The sequence below is a fragment of the Candoia aspera genome, chromosome 3 (genome assembly GCF_035149785.1).
Source record: "Candoia aspera isolate rCanAsp1 chromosome 3, rCanAsp1.hap2, whole genome shotgun sequence".
NCBI classification, from domain to species: domain Eukaryota; kingdom Metazoa; phylum Chordata; class Lepidosauria; order Squamata; family Boidae; genus Candoia; species Candoia aspera.
This window is the reverse complement of record NC_086155.1, coordinates 37,738,081-37,761,093: the sequence shown is the minus strand read 5'-3', so window position 1 is coordinate 37,761,093 and position 23,013 is coordinate 37,738,081. Positions and strand designations below refer to the sequence as shown.

The window sequence follows — 23,013 nt, the reverse complement described above, 5'->3', positions numbered from 1 at the left end:
TTCAACTGGTTTCATTAAAAGGATTGGGAGCTGGTCTCATATATTCTTCTTTCCCTCTCCATCTAGTCACAGAGGACTAGATGGAGAGTAACAGAACTGAGGGTGGGACCTTAGGATGGGCCAAGATAAAAAGGAGCAGATAAGCCCAAGGCCCAGTCTGAGGGGTAAATAACAACTAAATGGGACTTAAGAATAAACATATTTCAAGCTGTTTGTTACAGATGTTATATTAGATTTTGATTTTTTTTAATTTTTATATGGATTTAGAAAAGTATTTTTGGTAGTTTGAAACCACTAAAACTGAGCTGTTCTAGAGACCAAAAAACATCTTGTTTATTTAAAAAATTCTACTTGTTCAGAGAAGCGGAATTTTGTCAAACATTTGTGCTTTGCAGCTGGAGTGTTAATTGTTCTAACTCTTGATTTAATCATGCAGGTGTGTCAGCTAAGTTATTTACTTTCTTTAGAAAGTAATTTGCTTCTAAGTGAATAACATTTAGTTTTAATTTTTGTGTACACTGTTTTTAAATGGCCAAGCAAATGACAATCCTTTGTTAACACATACCTTTCCCATCCATTTTTACTAGCTCCAAACACAAAGGATTTAGATGTGTTCCTTCGAAAGCAAGAATCTGGATTTGGTTTCCGGGTTCTTGGAGGAGATGGTCCAGATCAGTCAGTAAGTCAAGTATTCATTACTTTATATTTGAATTGATTATGTGCCATCAAGTCAATGTCTGTCTTAGCAAACACATAGATAGGTCTTCTCCAGAATGATCTGCCCACAACCTGACTCTTCAGGTGATGCTTCTTATATTCCATGCTTCCATTGTAATTTTGTTTTTGCAGCTTCAGACTTTCTTTTCCTGCATGGGAACATCAGCAGCTAGATGTCTTGAAGGGTTTAATCTAGCTGCATGATAAACACCATTAATACTCCAAGAGATCCTCACCTTTCCTCAGTAGCATGTTGAGTGCCATCCGGTCTTATCTGGCACTATATTGTCAGTCACTTAATCTTGTCTACCCACGTGGTTTTTTTTCATAGAATGCAAGCATGCTTTAAGATTGCATCCTCCCACACAGTATGTAATAATGACTTTGCCATTGTCACTAAGTGATTATGTGCCTCCAATATCTTCCTATATCACTGTTGCCCAATATATGCTTTAACTGGGCAGCTGGGATGACCTTTTTGGAATACTTACTCTTGTTGTACAATCCTTGCACTCTTTGCTCATCCTTCCCAGGAACAATTCCTGCCATGATGAGGTATCATAGTATGACTTGAACTGCCAGTTTATATTACTAGAAGCATTTCAACTGCAGTTGTAGTCCTCCGGTTATGACAGCAGTTGGGACTGGGATTGCTGCCGCTAAGTGATGCTGTGATAAAGCATGATGTCACATGACTGCATTGCTTAGTAAATGGCAATCCAGGGAGTCCCAGTTGCCATTGTAACCCCAAGACGCACGAGTTGTTAAGAAAGAAGCAGTGGGAGTCCCAGGTAAGGAATGTGGGGGTGCTACAGGGGGATGGGAGAGACCTTGGGAGGCTTGGTGCAGGCTGCATGCGAGTTGAGGGAGAGGGGTGCTAGTGTGTGGCGCAAGCACAGGAAGGCTGAGGGAAGAAGGGCATGGGTCTGTGTGAGTGCAGCGATGCCAAGGGAAAGAGGGTGTGGGTCCATGCAAGCATAGGGAGGCCGAGGGAAGGAGGCTGTGGATCCGTGTGAGTGCAGGGAGGCCAAGAGTAGGAGGGTGTGGGTCTCTCTCTCTTTGAGGACATCTTGGTATGGGGTTAATAAGAAAGTGAAAAAAAGAGCATAGAAATGCTGCAAAGGTTGTAAATGCGAGGATCGGTCACTAAGTTGTTTTTTGAGCAGTCAGGCTGTAAATGTGAGGACTGGTCACTAAGTTGTTTTTAGCACTGTTATAACTTCGAATAGTCACTAAATGAGACAGTTACTAAATAAGGATTGGCTGTATTGCTGGCCTGTTTTCTATATTAGGACCAGTATCCATTGAGCTTGATATATGAATAGAACTAATTTCAAGTGTGGGTGAATGTGAGAGGAATTGAGGTAGTTTATTCCCAAAGCATGTTCACAGAGTTTATGGCTCCAGAATGTTCCCTGACTCTCAAATACTGTTTTGCAATGTGTGGAAGATGCTGCAATGGGAAAGATTGCTTTGAAAAGCTCAGGGGTATTCACAGAATATTCCACATGACCATTATGCAGTATAATAAAAGTCTCCTAATGCAGAAAGGGTGGTTTGATTTAGATTTATCCACTACATTTTCCAAGAATTTTACATAGTGATAATAATGGGCTAGAAAGGATTTGCACAAAATCTCCTGCAGATTGAGGATGGCAAACATGTGGATTTGGAATGTTGGACTACAACTCTTCTCTTTCTTGTTAATTGCTCATATTGGCTAGGATTGAGGAGATGGAATCTAACAACCCCTTGTGGATTACAGATTCCATACACTTGTTTCTGAACCAGAGGTATATTTGAGGTTTTAAGATCATCTGATGGGCACCCTCACAAAATGGCTGCCATGGAAGACTTGTTTATTCATAATATAACTGCCATAGCAATCTCAAAACTCTCATTTACCACAGCACAGACTAGTCCCTCTGACACTCCCTAATGAGAACTTTGCCCAAACATGTTCCTGCAAATACACGTGATATTAGAGGTTGGTATCTTGGATTGCAATATGCTATTTTCATTTTTATTTTTTAATTAAAAAAATAAGAGACAGATGAGACACTTTTTTTCACAGATCATTATCACATTTTAAATTCAACTTAGATGATAATATGTACAGTATTTTCTAATTACTGATGTCTAACTAACCTAACAGGTGATCTACTGATGTCACATGTTTACAAACAGATCACCGTTAGAAGGAATTTGTTGGATTTTTGGTGCAGAGGCTCTTCTAAAGTCCAAGACATAGATCTATAAATTACATATTTATTTATTTATTTGAATATTTACTTTATTTGTACACCTTCAGTTCAAGTTACAACTGATCATGAGTACCTATACTTTTAAGCATAATGGAATGTGGAATTCTGACCAACTCAGACATAGCTCAGACCTGTTTTCCTTATTTTGTGTTAGAGTCTATAATTATCTCATATTGCTCTAGATCTACATTGGAGCAATCATCCCACTGGGAGCAGCAGAGAAAGATGGTAGACTCCGTGCTGCTGATGAGCTTGTATGCATTGATGGAATCCCAGTGAAAGGGAAATCACATAAGCAAGTTCTGGATTTAATGACAAGTGCTGCACGAAATGGGCAGGTGTTGCTGACTGTTCGCAGGAAAATCTACTTTGGTGGTATGTGCCATGTCTTATTAATTAAGCCTACCTGTTTTACTTGGTACTGCTTTGTATTATGGCAGGGATTGGTGCAAACATATAGTACCATATCCCTCACTGCTTTTGTCTGTTCATGTTACCAGCAACATTACATGAGAGATGTGAAGAAGAAAAATGACAATACCACATGGTAGCACTATACAAAGCTTTCAAAAGAAATGTGATACGGTAGAGCATGAAGTGTCATGAGTACTGATGGCGAGCAGGAGGGGGCCCCTATCCAGGGGGGAAAACACATGCGTAGTACTGAGGAATTAAGCAGCCATTCAAAGAGACACAGATCAGACCCGCCTTGACTTTTGGGGTTTATCTGTCTGGGTTTTTCCCACACTTCTTCAGTTTGTTAGGATTCTGTTTAATGTAGCAGTAATAAACACGAGAGACCTACTCCTCGTCTCAGCGTGATTTCTGACTGTTAGGACGTGAAGTATGTTCATTATTACTTATTCCCAGTGTTGGTCTTTAGGATGTAGAACTTTTTCGTTCCTCGTTTTGGGCAAAACAAAACCTGCAGGTATCCCTGAATGTTTTTATGAGGCAAATAGGGTAAGGCTGGGTCACATTGCCATCCTCTCCTTTCCTCAGAGATACATTATACAGTTTATCCCATTCGCATTCCATCTTCCCAGTGTCTTCATTTCTCTTCCTTCCTTGTTGCTACTCAGATGTTGATGTGCAAACTCAGGATGTCGCACAAGCCAGCCTGCCCACCTGTCAACTTAGCACTTTCTTTTCTCTCCCTCCCCTGTCTCCCCTCAGCTCCTGAAACCACAGGTGTCCTTGGCTTATTCATATTCCTCCCTCTCCCACCAAAACATTTTTGCCCAGAACACTTACGTTTCAATCTGTATCCAAAGCAAAATGGCACAATTTTGTTCTGTAACCAGTCCAAACATGCATATTTCAGTTCAGACACAAACTACCCCAGACCAGCTGTTTTCTTCATGGGATAGTTCATGTATGAGCCATTTTGCACATTCTGATTTTATTTTAATTATTAATTCTGCCTTCTCTGTGGTAATAGTTTTAATAGTATTTTTATAACTGCCCTGAACTATTATAACAGAAGGGGAATATATATTTGCTATAAAAACCATTTTTTAAATCCATATATAAAATTGATCACATTGAATTGAATACAGTATAAGTCAGCAAGCTCAAAATATTCCATAGAAGCAAACATGCCCATGCTTAAATAGTTACCACACAGAGCTGGGGCTATGGTTTACTGGGCCGGCTGGAGTTGGAATTACACTGCTGCAGTTGAGTGCCAGCTTGTATTTTAAAAAAGGTTTCCACTGTGGGATAAATTGTCAGCCACTGTACAGAAAACTTTATCTGCAAGATCAAACTGTGTAATCTGTAAACATGAGTCATTTCTTTCTTTATTGTTTGTTATCCAGCAGTTGAGTTATTAAAAGGATCAATCTGGTCATTCCTTCTGTAATCCAAAAATGTAGAAGCTGTTAATAGATTCCAGGGTTTTCTGATGGATACATAAGCAGTAAAGAAATGAAAAGTACTGGGCACTTCCACTTGTCTTCTGTTTCTTTGGGGAAAAATGCTCTATTAAAATTTTAAAAAATTAAGTAATAAATAGAGCATTTTTTATAATTCATACTTATATGTTTGTACAAGCACAGTACAAGATCACAATCATGTGACTGCAGGGGTACTGGGATGGCCAGAACTTCGAGGGCCAGTCCAAGGTAGTCCTTGGTTAACAACCACTCATTCAGCACCGACATAACTTCAAACGGTCGCTGAATGAGTGGTTGTTAACCAAGGACTACCTGTAGCAGGATTTTGGCATGGCTAATTAATTGTCATTGTCCTCCAGTTCCTGCTCTGTGAGGAGAATAATGTGACCTTGGAGGAAATGGGAATAATTGTCAAACTCACTATAACATACATTCCAACCAGCCCTGCATAGGGAAAATAAAAACCTAGCCATCCAAGGGTTTAAGGGACAGAGTGTTAGTTTGCTATATCTACCATGCAAATACCCAGGCAGGTTCACTTGTCTTCCAGCAGATGCAGGTATTCCATGGGTGTGGTAGGACTCAATGTGAAATTTCCAATGAAAGAGTTTGAGGGAAAATGGAAGACTTTATTATAAGGAGGTTTATTGTATTTGCAATAACCCTCCTTTTTCGTTAGGGAAACAAATCATGATCTTTTTTTTTTTTAAATAGAAACACTTTATGGATTTTTGGCCCTCAAGGTTTAATGAGTTTTCAGATTAATAACAGTAGTCTTCAAATAATCTGTTGGTAATCCTTGCATTGAAAACGGGGTTAAAGTGTATGCAGCAGTTTAGAAAAGGCTATTTCTATTGCTAAACTTGGCATAACATGTTTGTTAATTCATTTTGAAGAAAATTGAATACATGTGTTGTTTATTACATCTCTGAAATCAGTCTATATTTTGAGTGCTCTGCACATGTCAGATTAATGTCAGTAATATGTTGGCTTTGGTCAACATTTTTGCTGATTCATTTCTGTTTATGGTATTTCTAGCTGATAAACAACCAGAAGAAGAAATAACTTCTGAAGTTCCTTTCATCTCCCAGAGTGGTTCCCCTAGACTCAACCGAGAAGACATAATCAATAAACGGTTCCCAGAAGCCTACGATGTAGTGCTGCAACGGAAGGAGAATGAAGGATTTGGTTTTGTGATCCTTACCTCAAAGAATAAACCACCACGTGGTGGTAAGTATGATGAGATGACAGCTTTGCTCATTATAGTAGTTCAATTAGAGTTGTTTGTTTTCACTGTGCAAACTTTTGAACAAATAATACCCAGGTTTTTAAGAGGGCTTTCTTTCAAAAACTTAGATATTTTTCTATATCTGAAAACTTCATTCAGTTTTATTCTTTTGAAGCATAGCCATCCTCAATATTTGAAATGCTACTTCTTTCTCGGGCATAATAATAAATGTGTTTTGTATAGTAGTGGTGTCAGGTAGTGCTATTATCATGCTGGGGTAACAGGGAGAGGATAATAGTGGCCTATGGTGTCTGTCACCATATTTTGGGAGCATCTAAAACTGCTATTGCAACATGCTTTGTTTGAGGCTGTCTTTGAAGTTAACCAAATTCAGATATAACATTAAATGAGTCTTGCTAATAATTCTGTCTTATTGTTTATAAGTAGCAAGCTTATGCACATTTGATTGCTCTCCTAGTCTCCTCCACGTTATATATATGGTTAAACTAAGTAGGAGTGAGCCAGTTGGGTGACCTTGGGCCAGTCACTCTCTCAGCCCTAGGAAGCAGGCAATGGCAAACCACTTCTGAAAAACCTTGCCAAGAAAACTGCAGGGGCTTTAGTCTGTTCAATTGTGTCCAGTCTCTGAGAATTGGACACGATTGCACAGATTAAAAAAAATAAGGAACTAACAAGGAAAAGATTCCTATTAAATTTGATTTTAACCCTGGCTTGTTACTCAAATTTGAAACCAACTATAGATGTTGGCTTCATATTCTGGTTGATTAAGGGAATAACAGGTAGCTTTGACTATTTTTATGTGATCTTGTACTTCTTAAAATCTTGTGTAGTTAGATGGAATATAAATAATTGGGCTATTTTCAAGGAATAGAAGTATATTTACATAGTACGGCTTTCCTGACTCCTTAGCCCTGAATGTCGAAGGTTCCTTTTTTATTATTATTAAACTTTACTGATTTTCAAAGTATAATTAAATACAAAAGATAGAATACAGAAAAGATAGAATACAAAGCTAAAGAAAAAGATAAACTGTAAAACTGCAGAAATAGATAGAAAACGTAGAAAGTGACTTGCAACCTTCTCCAGCAGATATAAATGCATATTATACAAATGTACTCTCTTAGCATTAATTAAACATTTAGGAACATTATTTTTAACGTTAGTAAATTTAAGTCAAACCATTTAATCATCAAAACTCAAAATCAAAACTTCATTTTTTTCTAGTACAAGCAAATAATCCAAAAGCGATTTCCAAATAGAAATAAATCCAATCATGATATTTTCTCTTATCAATGCTTAGCCATTTGTACCAGTTCCATTAATTTAACCATCCATTCTTCCATTGTAGGAATTTGTGGATCTTTCCATCTTTGAGCATATAAAAGTCTTGCTGCTGTTATCGTATATACTGTAGAAACAAAACCCCATGCTGCTTCTCAAGCTCTATATCCATCAAAGCCAGGAGGAATAGTTCTGGTTTCCGCTGTATATCCACTTTAAGAATCTTTTGAATCGTAACACATATTTGGTCCCAGAATTTCTTAGCCTTCTCACAGGTCCACCAAAGATAATAATAAGTTCCTTCACCATGAGAACGTTTCCAACAAACATTTGATACCCCTTTAAACATTTTTGATAACTTAACAGGTGTTAAATACCAACGGTACATCATTTTGTAGAAATTCTCTTTTAACATCAAAGGTTCCAATAGGATTGGCACTGAGGAACTCTAGCAGAATGGGTAAATCAGAAGACATTGGCAAGGCCGTATTTATGCAAGCTAAGTGTCTTCTTGCTTGGGCAGGATGCCTTTAGTTACATACCATTGCATAAATGAAAAATACTTCCCCACCCCCAAGTGCTAGTTGAATTATTATTATTGAAATACTTCCTTTAAAAAAAAGTTGTTTAGCATTTAACCCATGTCTTTTTTCAGGAAACTTAGCCATGTTGGAGTCTCCAGAAACCCTTTTATATTTGAATCCTTTAGTTGGAATATAATAGAGCTAACATTAAATTTACTGAAGAATTGGGTATTTCTGACTACAGTCCTACAGCATGTAGATTTTTTTTTTATTTCTAAGAAAAAACAAAGAGTCCACTATGCTGACATTTTCTGGTCACTCATCAATCCACTTTTTTTTCCTAACAACCTTATTGTTCCAAAACAATTAAAATAATTGCTTATTTCTTGTTCAACAAGAATATATTTGAAAATGGAATCTCAGCTTCTGTTCTTCTAGGCATCTCATAATTAGATTTTTCCCACTGTACAGTATGAATAAGGCATCTTTTGAGATCGTATTAGGGTAGGTTCTACAGTATGTTCCACAGATTATTGGTTTTGTTAGATCTGCTTTTAAAATAGGAACAAAATATAGATTTCATTTGGTATATTTATTTAAGCTCATAATTTTTTTTTATTTACATTTTGTAAAATGTTGTTAGGGAGCAGTCTTCTGAATCTTTTTAGTTATAAATGCATCTTGTATCCTACATTAAAAAAACTCATTTCAATTATCAAGGTGCCTAGTATGAGTATACATGAAATGGAAAATGAGTTGTTTTGGAAGTTCAGCTGAATCATTCCATGTGAGTTGCTTTTTGGCAGAATCAAAATCCAGATTTATTCATTCATTCATTCAATTTATATAGCTGCCCATCTCACATACATGGCTCTAGGTGGCTCACGCAATTTATTCCAAGTTTCAGATGAAAAAAAAATATTTGGAAGGGTCTTAAGGGATGATTAGGGTTACATCAGACTTTTCTCTTTCTAACCTCCTCTGTGCTTTCCTTTCCTCATACCACCCTGTGGGTTACCACTGTCAGTATCCTTTGCTTTAAACACAGCATATCCAACCAGCTGACCAATTCCCCCCTCCAATCTTTTTAGCACTTTCCTTTCCCTGTCTGTCCTTAACCATTCCACCAATGTCCTTGGTTTTTTCCCACTGTCTCTCCCTTAACAGTTCTGTCTGGAACACACACAGACATAGATGCCCAAATGCATTGAAGATTCATGCTCAGAATGCTTTGCATATCCCTACTGTCTAGTCATGCTTAGACAGGAAGTTATTGTTAACAACTAAGCCATGCTTTCCTGTGCAATCTTGTGAATAATGTAAAACACAGTTTAGTCCTTCTTAAAGACCAGACAAATGTTCCTCAGACAGTTTGGCGTGACTAACTAGTGTGAGATATTGCATCACTCATTAAACAAAAGGAATTCTGTATTACACTGCATCTAAAAATAACAAAAGTTGTGGTAATTAATTGATACTTTTGTCAGCATCATAAGAATGAAAACAGTCATAGGCTTCGTGGAACATTTTAGAGTCATCATTTACTTCAGTACATTTAACATTTGAATCTCTTTTCACAGTTTCAGGTAGGTGCACTGTTTCATGTTGTTGTCTAATCTGTTGTAATTTTGAATTCTGTAATGCTTCCATTGTCATAGATCAGTTTTGGATTTATAGTCACAAATTAGATTTTGTTAAACTAAAATGAAGAAAAAGATGAAGATAAAAGCTAGAACATGGTTTGGCTTTGCAATCTCTAGCTCAGCTTTTTCCTTCCTGTGAAGTATGGTTGAGAAATAGACAGCAGGATCTATCTAAAGCAGTTTATGCTTCCAGGTAGCATGTAAACTGGGATGATTCTTGGTGAATTTTTTATGTGAAACATGTCACCTGATACATTAACAGTATCTGTAAAAAAAGCTGTCATGAAGTATTGGTTAACACTTAGTATCTTGGGAATGAAATCATTGCAGGACCTATCCGTAAGTGCAGTGTCTTGTGTGCAGAGTCTTGTATGGGTGTAGTGGCCTATACACTGTAATAATGCATAGGAAGAATGAGTTATGTTTCCCTAACATATTCTTTGTCTTTAAGTAGATAGGCATAAATTGCATTAGGACTTAATTGTTTTATTCTTTAAAGAAAGGCATTAATGGTGATAGATTCATAACAATTGTCAATATGCCTAGCCTTGCTTAGAGGTGTGGATTTTATATGAACAAGGACATGAAGAGCCTTGTTGTAATTACACTGAAATAAAATGAAAAAATTGACACTTAAAGTGCTACTAGACTACTTAGCAACTCTTCAAGTAGCATGTAACATTATGCAAGTCTGACAAGTCTACAGTTATTTTTGTTAATTTTAATTATGGTGTTAAATGCAGACATTAACTTGAAATTATCTTGGAAGTAGACTGAAAGTTAGTGAAAGCTATTCAAAATAGTAATGATCAAGTGACTAGTTCAGTTAAAGGTAGTTGCTAAAGAATATTACATATCTCCCAGGATCACTTTTTTGCTTAGTGATTACTTGTTCAGCATCTTATCTTAAAATTGCTCTTATTTTTCTATTATCTCCATGAAGACATTAATGTTATAGGACTAGTGTTGGTATTCAGAAGCTCTGATAATACTTTTTTTCATTATTAGTATTTTTATTTAAATATTCAAATATGTTGGAGCTTTTCCTATGGGAAGGTGGGGGTGTGTTGCAACATTCTCCTAAACGTTTTCTCAGAGCTTCTGCATATCTTCAATACAGATTTAATTTAATTTAATACTTTTCTTTCCCCCAAGGAAATCCTAGGATTTTTATTACTGTGGGATGGAGCTAAAAATCTCTTACACTAGTCTCAGCATCTTTACAAAACCATAATTCTAGAAGTCTTTGAGAAAGATTTTAGCCAGTATAAAACCAAAATAATTTTTAAATACAAATAAACCAGACTATAAATATTAATATCAAATTATGGATCTGGTGACATTCCTCTGTAATTGTGCAATGACTTGCATAAATGATAATAAAAGTTTCTGCTAATGTGTGATAGAGAATATTACTTTGTTCATTTCCTAGTGATTCCTCATAAGATTGGACGTGTTATTGATGGGAGTCCAGCTGATCATTGTGGAAAACTGAAAGTAGGAGATAGAATTTCTGCAGTGAATGGACAGTCAATCATAGAAATGTCACATGAAACTATTGTGCAGCTGATCAAAGATGCAGGGAATACTGTCACACTCACTGTTATTGCTGAAGAAGGTAAGGAATGGTCATTACTGTTGTGCTGCTGTTCACTGAAGTTGCATCTGTTTATATCTGCCACATGGTGGCAATCTGGGTCTCTCAGTATCTTTCAATAGTATTAGTTGTGAAATCATTTTTGCATATGTTAGCTAAGTTGAGGTTTGAGGGTACTGTACTCCAGTAGCTCATTCCTATCTGGACAGTCAGTTGTAGAACATGGTATTTAAGGGGTTTCTACTTGGCTCTATGGCATTTATGGAGTCCTACAAAATTCTGTATTATTCCCCCATGCTCTTGAAGATGTATAAGAAACTATTGAGTGAAGTGGTTTGAAAATTTAGATTGAAACAGTAAAAGCTCTGTTTCTGTTCTTGGTTCATCAGGTGGGATGTAGAGATGTTGAATAATAGTCTGAAGCCATTAATAAACTAGATGAGGGCCAGTCAACTGTAATTCAATACCATTTCTCAGTAAATTCGTTTGAACAGTGAAGTGTTTATTCTCTGGCACTAATTATTAATCCTTACTTTAGGCATTATACAGGGGCTGCTTCTGAAAGGTTCTTGGAAATGTCTGTTAAATTACTTCACTAGGGCAGCTATAAATTAGGCCATATTTCAGTGGTTGATTCTGCTAGTTAGACCTTTTCAGGCCCAGTTTGAGATAGTGGATGCTACTTACAAAGTTTTCACAGTATGGGGCGTAGTTACCTAAACAGTTATATTTTATCACATACAGTATGTGCTCCCAGGACTTTTTTACTGTTGTTCATTGCAGATCCTCTGCTAAGTTCTACCATTGTCATGAAGTTAGGAGAGAGACGATTATAGAGAGCCTTTCTTTTTGGGACATTTTATAGTTTGAATATAAAGAATCTCTCATCAGAAATTCTTGCCTTTGCTTCAGATAAAGAGACAAGTATTAATGAGTGTGGAACTAGACAATGCCATTGCCTCTTCCCCAACCACCTCTAGCCCAAATAAATATCAACTTTTTCCTTCAGAAGCTACTTTTAGTCAGAGGGCACTGTTAGATATAAATAGTAGCTTCAAGGAGCATGCTATGCCTTTCATTTCTCCCAACCTCAGGTTGTAGGTATTTGGTAAGAGGGGATCTGCCACCGCCACATTTAGCTTCTTGATGTGTTTCTTTCAGCATTCTAGGCTGACATAAAATGTTCAACTAAGCAATTTGAGTATTAAAATGACAATTTTTATAAATCCAGAAGCCCTCTACAAGAATTGTTCCCTACACACATAATTCAGTATAAATATGTAAAAATCATTCATTTAAAGAGAAACTGTTTCCAAATTCAGTGTACTAGAATGCTTTTCAACACTGCTGCCTGGGTGTGTAATTATGCTTGCTATGATTAGTTTGTCAGGAGGGTGGTTTCTACCTTTTGGAATAATAATTATGCCAAAAATTCATTTTTCCAATTTCATCTTTAACATACATTTTAACATGTTGCATCCTATGATATAGAATATTAAATAATTTATTTGCTACTTGGTGAAGCTTGGAAGTTTTTTATACCAGTCATTTTAAGGATTTTAAGTTTTTAACCTTTTTATTTATATTTTAAAGTGAAAGAAATGGCTACAGTAAAAAAAAATGAAATGTGAATATTCTGGTTTATTTTGTCCCTGGGTTTGAATTGCTGCTACTTCAAATAATTTCATTTCCTATTAGTACCAACTTGGAAAAGCTTAGAGGTTTACTCAAATGTCTGTTTCCTGAATTACCACCAAGTGAAAGGCAAAAGGCAGACCATAATGTGGAGGGAAAAAAAAGATTACAAAATAGAAACTGATTAAACAGGTGTCTTTTGATTCAGATAATGACTTTCTGTGAGTTGCCCTATTTACCTGATAGGAAGATAAGGTGTTTTTTTTCTGAAATTACCAGTGAATCGAGAGGGTCTTATTTACATTGGCTGAGAAGGCTGAAGAAACTGTTTAAAGGAAGTGAACAGGTGAATGGTAACGACTGCAGAAATTTCTGCTGGTGGATTCCTTTAAAAATTAACTTCAGAATGAGCCATTGCTTGGAAGGGGTTATTTGCCAAATAAATGTGAGATCTCTTTGTAATGCCTATCTAACTATCAACTGTCCATCCATCCATCTTTGCCATTGAATCATCTTGATTCCTGGTGACTGCCTGGACTAGTCCCTTCAGTTTTCTTGCCTGCAATTTCCAAAGTGGTTTGCGATTGCCTTCTTCCTAGGGCTGAAAGAAAATGACTGGCCCAAACTTACCCAGCTGGCTTTCTGCCTAAGGCAGGACTAGAATTTGTGGCCTCCTGGTTTCTAGCTTGTTGCCTTAACCACTATACCAAACTGGCTCTCATTTGCATCCAATTTTGTTCTCCCATTTCTTTTTTCTTTACTTTCCAATTCAGGAACTTATTCCATATACCATATCACCATTTTATTTATGTGCTTTTTTGCTGATGATTCTGGAAGGAGATAGGAGAATATATGTGTACAGCTGCATGTAAGAGTGAATAGTTTGTATACGGAGCTTGATGGGCCCCTTATTTTATAGGCAGCTAATTTTTATATGTGCATAAGTATATGCTTATTTATTTGCTGAGCTTATATGCCACTCTAATCAAAAATTGATTCTGAGTAGCATAAAAATAATGTACATACAGTATATATATAAAAACACTTCAGACATCGCTAACAACCAAACCCCAAACCCCTACAACATCCCCACCTGCAGGAGGGATCGAAGACCAAAAGCAGACAAGAAACCCCAGATCTCAATAGCTTTCTGAAAATTGATGAGGGTAGGGGCCCTCAGTTCTCCAGGGGAATGCTTTTCTAGGTAAAGAGGGGGGACTGCAACTGAGAAGGGACTACTCTGCAATCCCTGAAAATGACATTCACTCAGGAGAGAAACCTAGAAGGAACCAACTCTTAATGTACAGACAGAAGCCACTGAGCTATGAAGGAATTTACGGGTCCCAACCAGCATCATCAACTTCACCAGGAAGCAAACTATTGAGGGGGAGTTTCCAGTTTGGAGTTGGCAATCTTAGATCAATTAGGCAGGGCAATGGTGTTGTGCAAGTTTTGTCTGTTTTTATCATTTTTTTCCTGGGAAAGGAATAGTTCAAATTCAAGGTCATCTTCCTTTTGAATAAATATGGTAATTTAATGGTTTTTAGTTCTGCTACTTTATATTCAGCAGTTATGTTTAACAATCAGGTGAAATGCAATTGCAATATGGATGAACAGCACATATTCAAACAGTAAAATAATAATAATAATAATAATTTATTAAGCTGAATCCAGACATAACTTTTATACCATTATTTTTTTCTATTGTGTTCTTGCTACTAGGAGTCTTTTAAATTAGAAACCTTCTAAATCTTCTATAAAATACTTCCTCATTCAGCATTCAGAATTGCAAAAACTAGTAAGTTTAAGCTTTTTAAAATTTTTAACAGTCTCTCTAATGTAAAGGAAAAGCAAATTATGCATCATTCTTCAGTAAGCATTCTGCTAACATTTTATATGAAACAGAAGCTTGTCAGCCCCAGTCTTGTCAAGAATAAAAAGGAAGAGAAAGGAAGATGAATGGTAGAGAAAGAAATGCAATGGACACATAGCTTTTTCTTACCTATCATTAGTAATTGAAACTCTGAATTTAAACCAGAAGAAAATATTGACATTTTTTAGCAGAAAGAAAGTTCTTCTAGCGATGCCATACTGATAGTTCTGTACTGAACTTTACAGAGCTTTATGTGGGTGGGAAACTGAATCTAAACTAATAATCTGCCTTGAGAAATAGTAATATGTATGATTCGAAACTTGTAAACGTGAATGATTTTATATATTACAAAAGCATTAACTCTGTTTTCCTAGTGTCACCAGAAGAAAATCTCTGCAAGCTCTTTTACTTCTTCCAAAATTTATTACTCAGCTCTGAATTTTTCATTAAACATGCCCTTAAAGGCTTTTGGCTAGACTGAGATCTTTTTGTTACATCATGCTTTGTTGTTCTCTAAATAGCAGAAGCAGTTTATATTTTAGAAAACATTTGCTTTATAAGAATGGTTGTATTTCCAGCTGATCAATATGTGTTGTGTTTGGGTCAGAGGTGAATACTTTTAGTGAATACTTTTTCAGATAGTTTTGGTAATAGAACTACTACACAGTTTTGATACTCTTAATAGTCTGCCTAAAACTCTGCTTAATAGGGACTTCCAGGGAGGTATGGTGAACTGAAAACGGCTCTGCGAAAGCAGAGCTGATAACCATGGCAAAGACCAAGGAACCCTTGAACCTCTCTGGATAAGGAGAGGATGGGAGATTCACATGTGCTCCAGATGGCGGCTGCTTATGAGGAGACTGCAGGACAGCAGTTTTCCGCGGTTTGAGTACTGAGAGACAACGGGATTAGCCATCTTGCTCGCAACCGCCACGGAGACTTTTAAGGGACACTTATTTCACAAACCTCACTTTCTAATCACTTCTGGAAAGTGTTCATTAACTACTTCTAAGCTATTAGACACCTTCAGAATGACAAATTTGAAAATGCTGGGTGAGTCTGCCTTCAATCCTGAACAAAATTTAAAGAATTTCAATTAAATAGCAAAAAGCTAAATAAGATTTTGTTCTTAGAAAGTTATAAACAGACTAAGGATCCAGACAAAATTAGAATATTGAAACTTTTATAATAAGATTTTGGAATTATAAAGAACAAATAGCTTCTTGTGGGAAATATATTTTGTTTTGGTTTTTACAAGATATAGCAGAGATAAGCAATTTCATGATTTCAAAAACTGGACACTAGGGGAGACTAAAGTTTTTAGGCAAAGGAATTACAAGCCTGTAAAATGTTGCAAAATGTTATAACAATGAAAAAAATGAAGACTTTTGAAGAATGGAGTCAGAAATTAGTAGCCACAATATCAACAATGTCAGTAATGATGTCTGCTTCTATGGATAGACTATGTCCAAAAGATGTTACTGAAGAAGTGACAGATGTAGAACAAATTTTATCTGACAAGATAGAGTTGGCATCAAAAGTGGGTTTACAACTGACAGGCCAAGAGGATGACTTAGAAAAAGATGTTTCACTGGATCTATAAAAGAAACTGGATGACGTTTTAAAATTTAAAAGGGAAATACAAATGACAAACCAAGAGAGTGACCTGGACAATTTTTTCCTATTGGATTTACAATGAGGCTTGTTAAAGCCTTGAAGGACTCTGTGTGATGGGACAAAGAGGAAATGAAGAGAAATCAAATCCTATGACAAGATTTGAATGAACTAGAAATTAAAACTGTTAGAAGTAAAAGGAAGGAATATAAAGTTGGTTTGTTTGATCAAGGTTAAAACAGGATATATTGTTACTTCTGGCAACCCTTTATGGATTTTCTGCTGACAACAGGACTGAAAAGATGATGCTTCATGGATTTGTTTATAGATAAGAGATGGGATATGGGATGAAGAGTAAATGTTTGTAACCTTATAGGGGATGAAGAGTCACTAAATTTGCTTACAATTGTGATGAAGGTTGGAAGTCATTTATATATTTTCTCTTTATTATATTTTTTCTTTCTTTGTCTCTTTTTTCTTTTTTCTTGCACTTTTTCTTTCTACTCTCTTTTATTTCCTTAAGTTTAGTTTGTATTAGATTTTACTATTATAATCAAAATTCTTAACAATTTGTTTTTAAAACTTGGCTTAATAAATCAGTATCTTAACATGCATTTCAATAATGCTAAATGATCTTTCCAAGGACTGGCAATGTTATTTGATAGCTACATAAAGCAGTGAAAGTCAGTAATCAACTTGGCACCATTTTTATGCTACTAACATATCCTGGGGTATCTAATCAGCCACTTGTGTCTTCATTAGAGCACCATGGTCCCCCATCAGGAGCAAACTCTGCCAAACAGAGTCCAATTCTACAGCATCGAGCTCTTGGACCAGCTCCATCTGCTTCTGTGTCTACTGACAGGTACAAAGACTTCATTTTTAGACCACAAATAAAGATGAAGTGAAACTAAAACTCTAACTTCTTTTTTGCAAGGGCAGCAAGGGAACAGAACTTTTTAATACTTGAGATACTGTTTTAATTCAGAGTAATTTTCTAGTTGAGAGTGCAGGAGACATATTCCCTCTTAATGCCAAAAGAAATACTTTATGATGTTTTTCTTACCTGCTGTGTAACTTGTATGTATGTTTGCTTTTTTACAGAGTAGTCTGCATTTATCATATTTTGGTATTCCACTATTAATTTCCTTGTCACAATGTATCTGATGAAGCAGACTGTGCTCTACAAAAGCTTTTGCTATAATAAATTTATTAGTCATTAATATGCCACAAGACTGTTTTCATTTCAAGCCGGTGGTAATAGGGAATGGATCAGAACTGAGGTTTATTTAAATGAATGCCAAAGGGGAAAAGTCCTCTGGAAGAGGAAAATGAACAAAATAAAACTGATGAAAGATTGAAGAGCTTCTATTAGAAATAAATATAATTATTCTTGGTGTAAAAATGGATATTATAAACAAACATCTTCCTTCTGCCTATAGCCCTAATAATCTCAGAAAAGGTTACTCTATCAATTCAATTAATCCAATCTGAATATGGGCCATATTAGTGATACAGTTATTGATATAATACTGAATTTCATCAAATGTTCTGCAGTTTTCTTTTAAGTTGGAAATAATGCATTTATTGTATACAACTTTCAGTTTGAAATTTATTCTTTAACGTTATGAAATTATGAGTTCAGAGTATTTGAATAGGTAATACAAGAAATATAATCTGCACAAGAATAGGTAGGGCCTGTTTAATTTTGTATGTGGAGAGAATGGTGCTATGGCTTAAGTTTGGAACCTGGCTTTGTTGTTGTTTATTCGTTCAGTGGCTTCCGACTCTTCATGACTTCATGGACCAGCCCACGCCAGAGCTTCCTGTCGGTCGTCAACACCCCCAGCTCCCCCAGAGACGAGTCTGTCACCTCTAGAATATCATCCATCCACCTTGCCCTTGGTCGGCCCCTCTTCCTTTTGCCCTCCACTCTCCCTAGCATCAGCATCTTCTCCAGGGTGTCCTGTCTTCTCATTATGTGGCCAGAGTATTTCAGTTTTGCCTTTAATATCATTCCCTCAAGTGAGCAGTCTGGCTTTTTTTCCTGGAGGATGGACTGGTTTGATCTTCTTGCAGTCCAAGGCACTCTCAGAATTTTCCTCCAACACCACAGTTCCAAAGCATCGATCTTCCTTCTCTCAGCCTTCCTTATGGTCCAGCTCTCGCAGCCATATATTACTACAGGGAACACCATTGCTTTAACTATGCGGACCTTTGTTGTCAGTGTGATGTCTCTGCTCTTAACTATTTTATTGAGATTTGTCATTGCTCTTCTCCCAAGGATTAAGGGTCTTCTGATTTCCTGACTGCAGTCAGCATCTGCAGTAATCTTTGCACCTAGAAATACAAAGTCTTTCACTGCCTCTACGTTTTCTCCCTCTATTTGCCAGTTATCAATCAAGCTGGTTGCCATAATCTTGGTTTTTTTGAGGTTTAGCTGCAAGCCAGCTTTTGCACTTTCTTCTTTCACCATCATCATAAGGCTCCTCAGTTCCTCTTCACTTTCAGCCATCAAAGTGGTATCATCTGCATATCTGAGATTGTTAATGTTTCTTCCAGCGATTTTAACTCCAGCCTTGGATTCCTCAAGCCCAGCACGTCGCATGATGTGTTCTGCGTACAAGTTGGATAGGTAGAGTGAGAGTATACAACCCTGCCATACTCCTTTCCCAATCTTAAACCAGTCAGTTGTTCCGTGGTCTGTTCTTACTGTTGCCACTTGGTCGTTATACAGATTCCTCAGGAGGCAGACAAGATGACTTGGTATCCCCATACCGCTAAGAACTTGCCACAATTTGTTATGGTCCACACAGTCAAAGGCTTTAGAATAGTCAATAAAACAGAAGCAGATGTTTTTCTGAAACTCCCTGGCTTTTTCCATTATCCATTGGATATTGGCAATTTGGTCCCTAGTTCCTCTGCCTTTTCTAAACCCAGCTTGTACATCTGGCAATTCTCGCTCCATGAATTGCTGAAGTCTGCCTTGCAGGATCTTGAGCATTACCTTACTGGCGTGTGAAATAAGTTCCACTGTTCAACAGTTTGAACATTCTTTTCCTTTTTTGGTATGGGGATATAAGTTGATTTTTTCCAATCTGATGGCCATTCTTGTGTTTTCCAAATTTGCTGGCATATAGCATGTATTACCTTTACAGCATCATCTCGCAAGATTTTGAACAATTCAGCTGGGATACCGTTGTCTCCTGCTGCCTTGTTGTTAGCAGTGCTTCTTAAGGCCCATTCAACCTTACTCTTCAGGATGTCTGGCTCTAGCTCACTGACCACACCATCAAAGCTATCCCTGATACTGTTATCCTTCCTATATAGGCCTTCCGTATATTCTTGCCACCTTTTCTTGATCTCTTCTTCTTCTGTTAGATCCTTACCATCTTTGTTTTTGATCATACCCATTTTTGCCTAGAATTTACCTCCAATATTTCTAATTTTCTGGAAGAGGTCTCTTGTCCTTCCTATTCTATTGTCTTCTTCCACTTCCATGCATTGCTTGTTTAAAAATAATTCCTTATCTCTTCTGGCTAACCTCTGGAATTTTGCATTTAATTGGTCATATCTCCACCTATCACTGTTGCCTTTGGCTTTCCTTCTTTCTTGGGCTACTTCTAGTGTCTCAGCAGACAGCCACTTTGCCTTCTTGGTTTTCTCTTTCTTTGGGATGTATTTTGTTGCCGCCTCCTGAACAATGTTGCTTCTGTCCATAGTTCTTCCAGGACTCTATCTACTAAGTCCAGTCCCTTAAATCGATTCTTCACCTCCACTGCATATTCCTTAGGAATATTAGTGAGCTCATATCTAGCTGATCTGTGGGTCTTCCCTAATCTCTTTAGTCTGATCCTGAATTGTGCAGTAAGAAGTTCGTGATCTGAACTACAGTCAGCTCCAGGTCTTGTTTTTACTGACTGTATAGATGTCTGCCACCTTTGGCTGCAAAGGATGTAGTCAATCTGATTTCGGTGTTGTCCATCTGGTGAAGTCCATGTTTAAAGCCGTCTCTTAGGTTGTTGGAAGAGAGTGTTTGTTATGCAGAGTGAGTTGTCTTGGCAAAATTCTATCAGTCAATGTCCTGCTTTGTTTTGTTCTCCCAGGCCATGCTTACCTGTAATTCCAGGTGTCATCTGACTGCCCACCTTAGCATTCCAGTGTCCTGTGATGAAAATAACGTCTCTTTTAGGCGTATTGTCCAGTAGGTGCTGCAGATCCTCATAGAAGCTTCTTCAGCATCTGTGGTTGGGGCGTATATTTGGATCACTGTGATGTTAGATGGCTTGCCCTGAATTTGAATTGAGATCATTCTATCGTTTTTTGGATTGTATCCAAGCACTGCTTTAGCCACTTTACTATTAATTATGAAGGCTACTCCGTTTCTTCTGTGGTCCTCTTGTCCACAGTAGTAGATCTGCTGGTCACCTGATGTGAAGTGCCCCATTCCAGTCCATTTCCGTTCACTGACACCCAAAATGTCTATCTTTAATCTTGACATCTCACCAATAACCACATCCAATTTGCCCTGGCTCATAGATCTTACATTCCAGGTTCCAATGGTGTGTTGATCCTTAGAACATTGGATTCGCCATTCACCACCAGCACCGTCGGCTGCTAGCCGTCCTTTCAGCTTTGAGCTAGCTGCGTCATCACGTCTGGGGCTAGTTGAACTCATCCTCTGTTCCTCCCCAGTAGCATTTTGACCATCTTCCGATGGTATACCATCATATCTCTGGTTGTACTGATCCATTTAGTTTTCATGGCAAGAATACTGGGGTGGGTTGCCATTACCTTCCCCAGGGATCGCATTTAGTCTGACCTCTCTGTCATGACCTTCCCGTCTTGGGTGGCCCTTCACGGTTTAGCTCATGGCATCATTGAGGTGCTCAAGCTCCAGCACCACGACAAGGGAACGATCCTTTGCTGAAGGGAACCTGGCTTAAGCTTGGTAAATTCCTTTCGGAATCCACTCTAATCTTCCTTTAGGGAGAACTCAACAGAAACCTTTGTAACAATCCATATGCTTCCTTGTACTTCAGGAGTGCTGTAGAAGCTGATGGTGGAAAAGAACAATGCAACAGTTACAAGCACTTCTCATTAACAGAAGTTGTTGGGTCTTTTGGAGGGAGCACACCTTCTCAGGTATGTAAATACATTCTCTAGAATAGCTATTAAACTTTTGGGGGGGTGTTATATGGGAGCTGAACTCTTCTGTTAATAATGCATACTGTAGGTAGGACCCTGTGTTAATCACTTGCACACCAGATAGTCAATGGGATATTCCAAATATTGTAGGAAGGTTCATTAAATGTCTGTGATGAGTGTATTACTCAGCTTGCCATTAAATTCGATTCATACGTAAAGTAGAAATCTGTTTAATGGAGTGTAGTATACAGTACAGTGAAAAAGTTGTGAATAAAGGTTCCTGCACTTTCTCCAAGTTAAACAGTGCAATGAACTCAACCCCCCCCCCTTCCTTGGTATGCAGCCCCCCTTTTCATGCCAGCTCATTCAGTTCTGTGCAGATGTCTCCCCAACAGTTCGGCAGCTTGACCTTGGATACCAGAGATAGTCCAAGCAAGATGCTTTCACACTCCTGGCGTGTCCCCCTCCCACTTTTACCGACCCGCACGTTCTGACACGTGTTGGCTTCATTCATGCATGCAAATCCAATCAGATGTTCTGGGAACATTTGACAATGTCTTTGTGCTTTGAGCACCAAAGACTGGCTTCAATACGTTATTGTTCAGTTGTTCAGTTGCTTTTGACTTTTCCAGTGCTTCCAGTGGACATCATTTTGCTGGAATTATCTCTCAGTAACTGTTTCTTTGAGTTCTTACACGTTTATGCTTCTATTATTACTATTACTATTGCTATTATTATTATTCTATTATTACTACTAGCCTTCCTGTCTTCTGTCAACCTCTCTTGATTGCCTCCAATTTTTCTAAGCACTGGGGTCTTCTCCAGTGACTCTTGCTTTGCAGTATGTATTCAAGTTATTTAAGCTTTAGCTTTATTATAAGTGCTTCCACTGAGCTGTCAGGTTTTACTTTATCTAGTATTGAATGATATATTCTTGTGGTCCGAGGTATTCTCAATGATTCAAAGGAATCGATTTTTCTTTGTTCAGCCTTCCTGATAATCTAAGTTTCACAGCCATATGTTACAACTGAAAAAATAAGGCCTTGGCAATATATACCTTTACTGTCAGTCTGATGTCAATGCACTTTAATTACAGTATTTTATCTAGGTTTGTAAGAGTCTTTCTTCCAGGTAGCGTGCATCTCTTTATTTTATGTCTTAAATCACCATCCCTTGAATTTTAGAGCACGTTAAGATGAAGTCTTTTATTACTAATCTGCCCATCTGCACTAAGCTGGCATTACTGGCATTACCTGTTGACATAATAGGGGCTTTTTTAACATTAAGCAACAGACCAACCTTCGTACTCTCTCCTTTCACTTTCAACAAAAAAATCCTAAAGTCGTCTTCACTTCCAGCTATCAAAATGGCATCATCAGCATATCTGTGGTTATTGATGTTTCTTCTGGTAACTTTAATTTCAGTTTCGCTTTCTTATAAGTAAAGGTAAAGGTTTCCCTTGACGTAAAGTCCAGTCGTGTCCGACTCTAGGGGGCGGTGCTCATCTCTGTTTCTAAGCCTTAGAGCCGGCGTTGTCCGTAGACATTTTTCCGGGTCATGTGGCCAGCAT

At 37.4% G+C, this 23,013-nt stretch overlaps 1 protein-coding gene across 2 annotated transcripts in view; it reads left to right on the top strand.

The window, feature by feature from the left end:
* Positions 1-23,013, top strand: part of MAGI3 (membrane associated guanylate kinase, WW and PDZ domain containing 3) — a 145,838-nt gene that overhangs the window by 104,287 nt on the left and 18,538 nt on the right. For both annotated transcript variants that reach the window (XM_063297417.1, XM_063297418.1), the window contains exons 13-18: positions 588-679; positions 3,164-3,356; positions 5,918-6,109; positions 11,009-11,194; positions 17,058-17,160; positions 21,338-21,440. In XM_063297417.1, the coding sequence (XP_063153487.1) occupies positions 588-679; positions 3,164-3,356; positions 5,918-6,109; positions 11,009-11,194; positions 17,058-17,160; positions 21,338-21,440 (869 nt within the window). The remainder of the gene's footprint in view (positions 1-587; positions 680-3,163; positions 3,357-5,917; positions 6,110-11,008; positions 11,195-17,057; positions 17,161-21,337; positions 21,441-23,013) is intronic.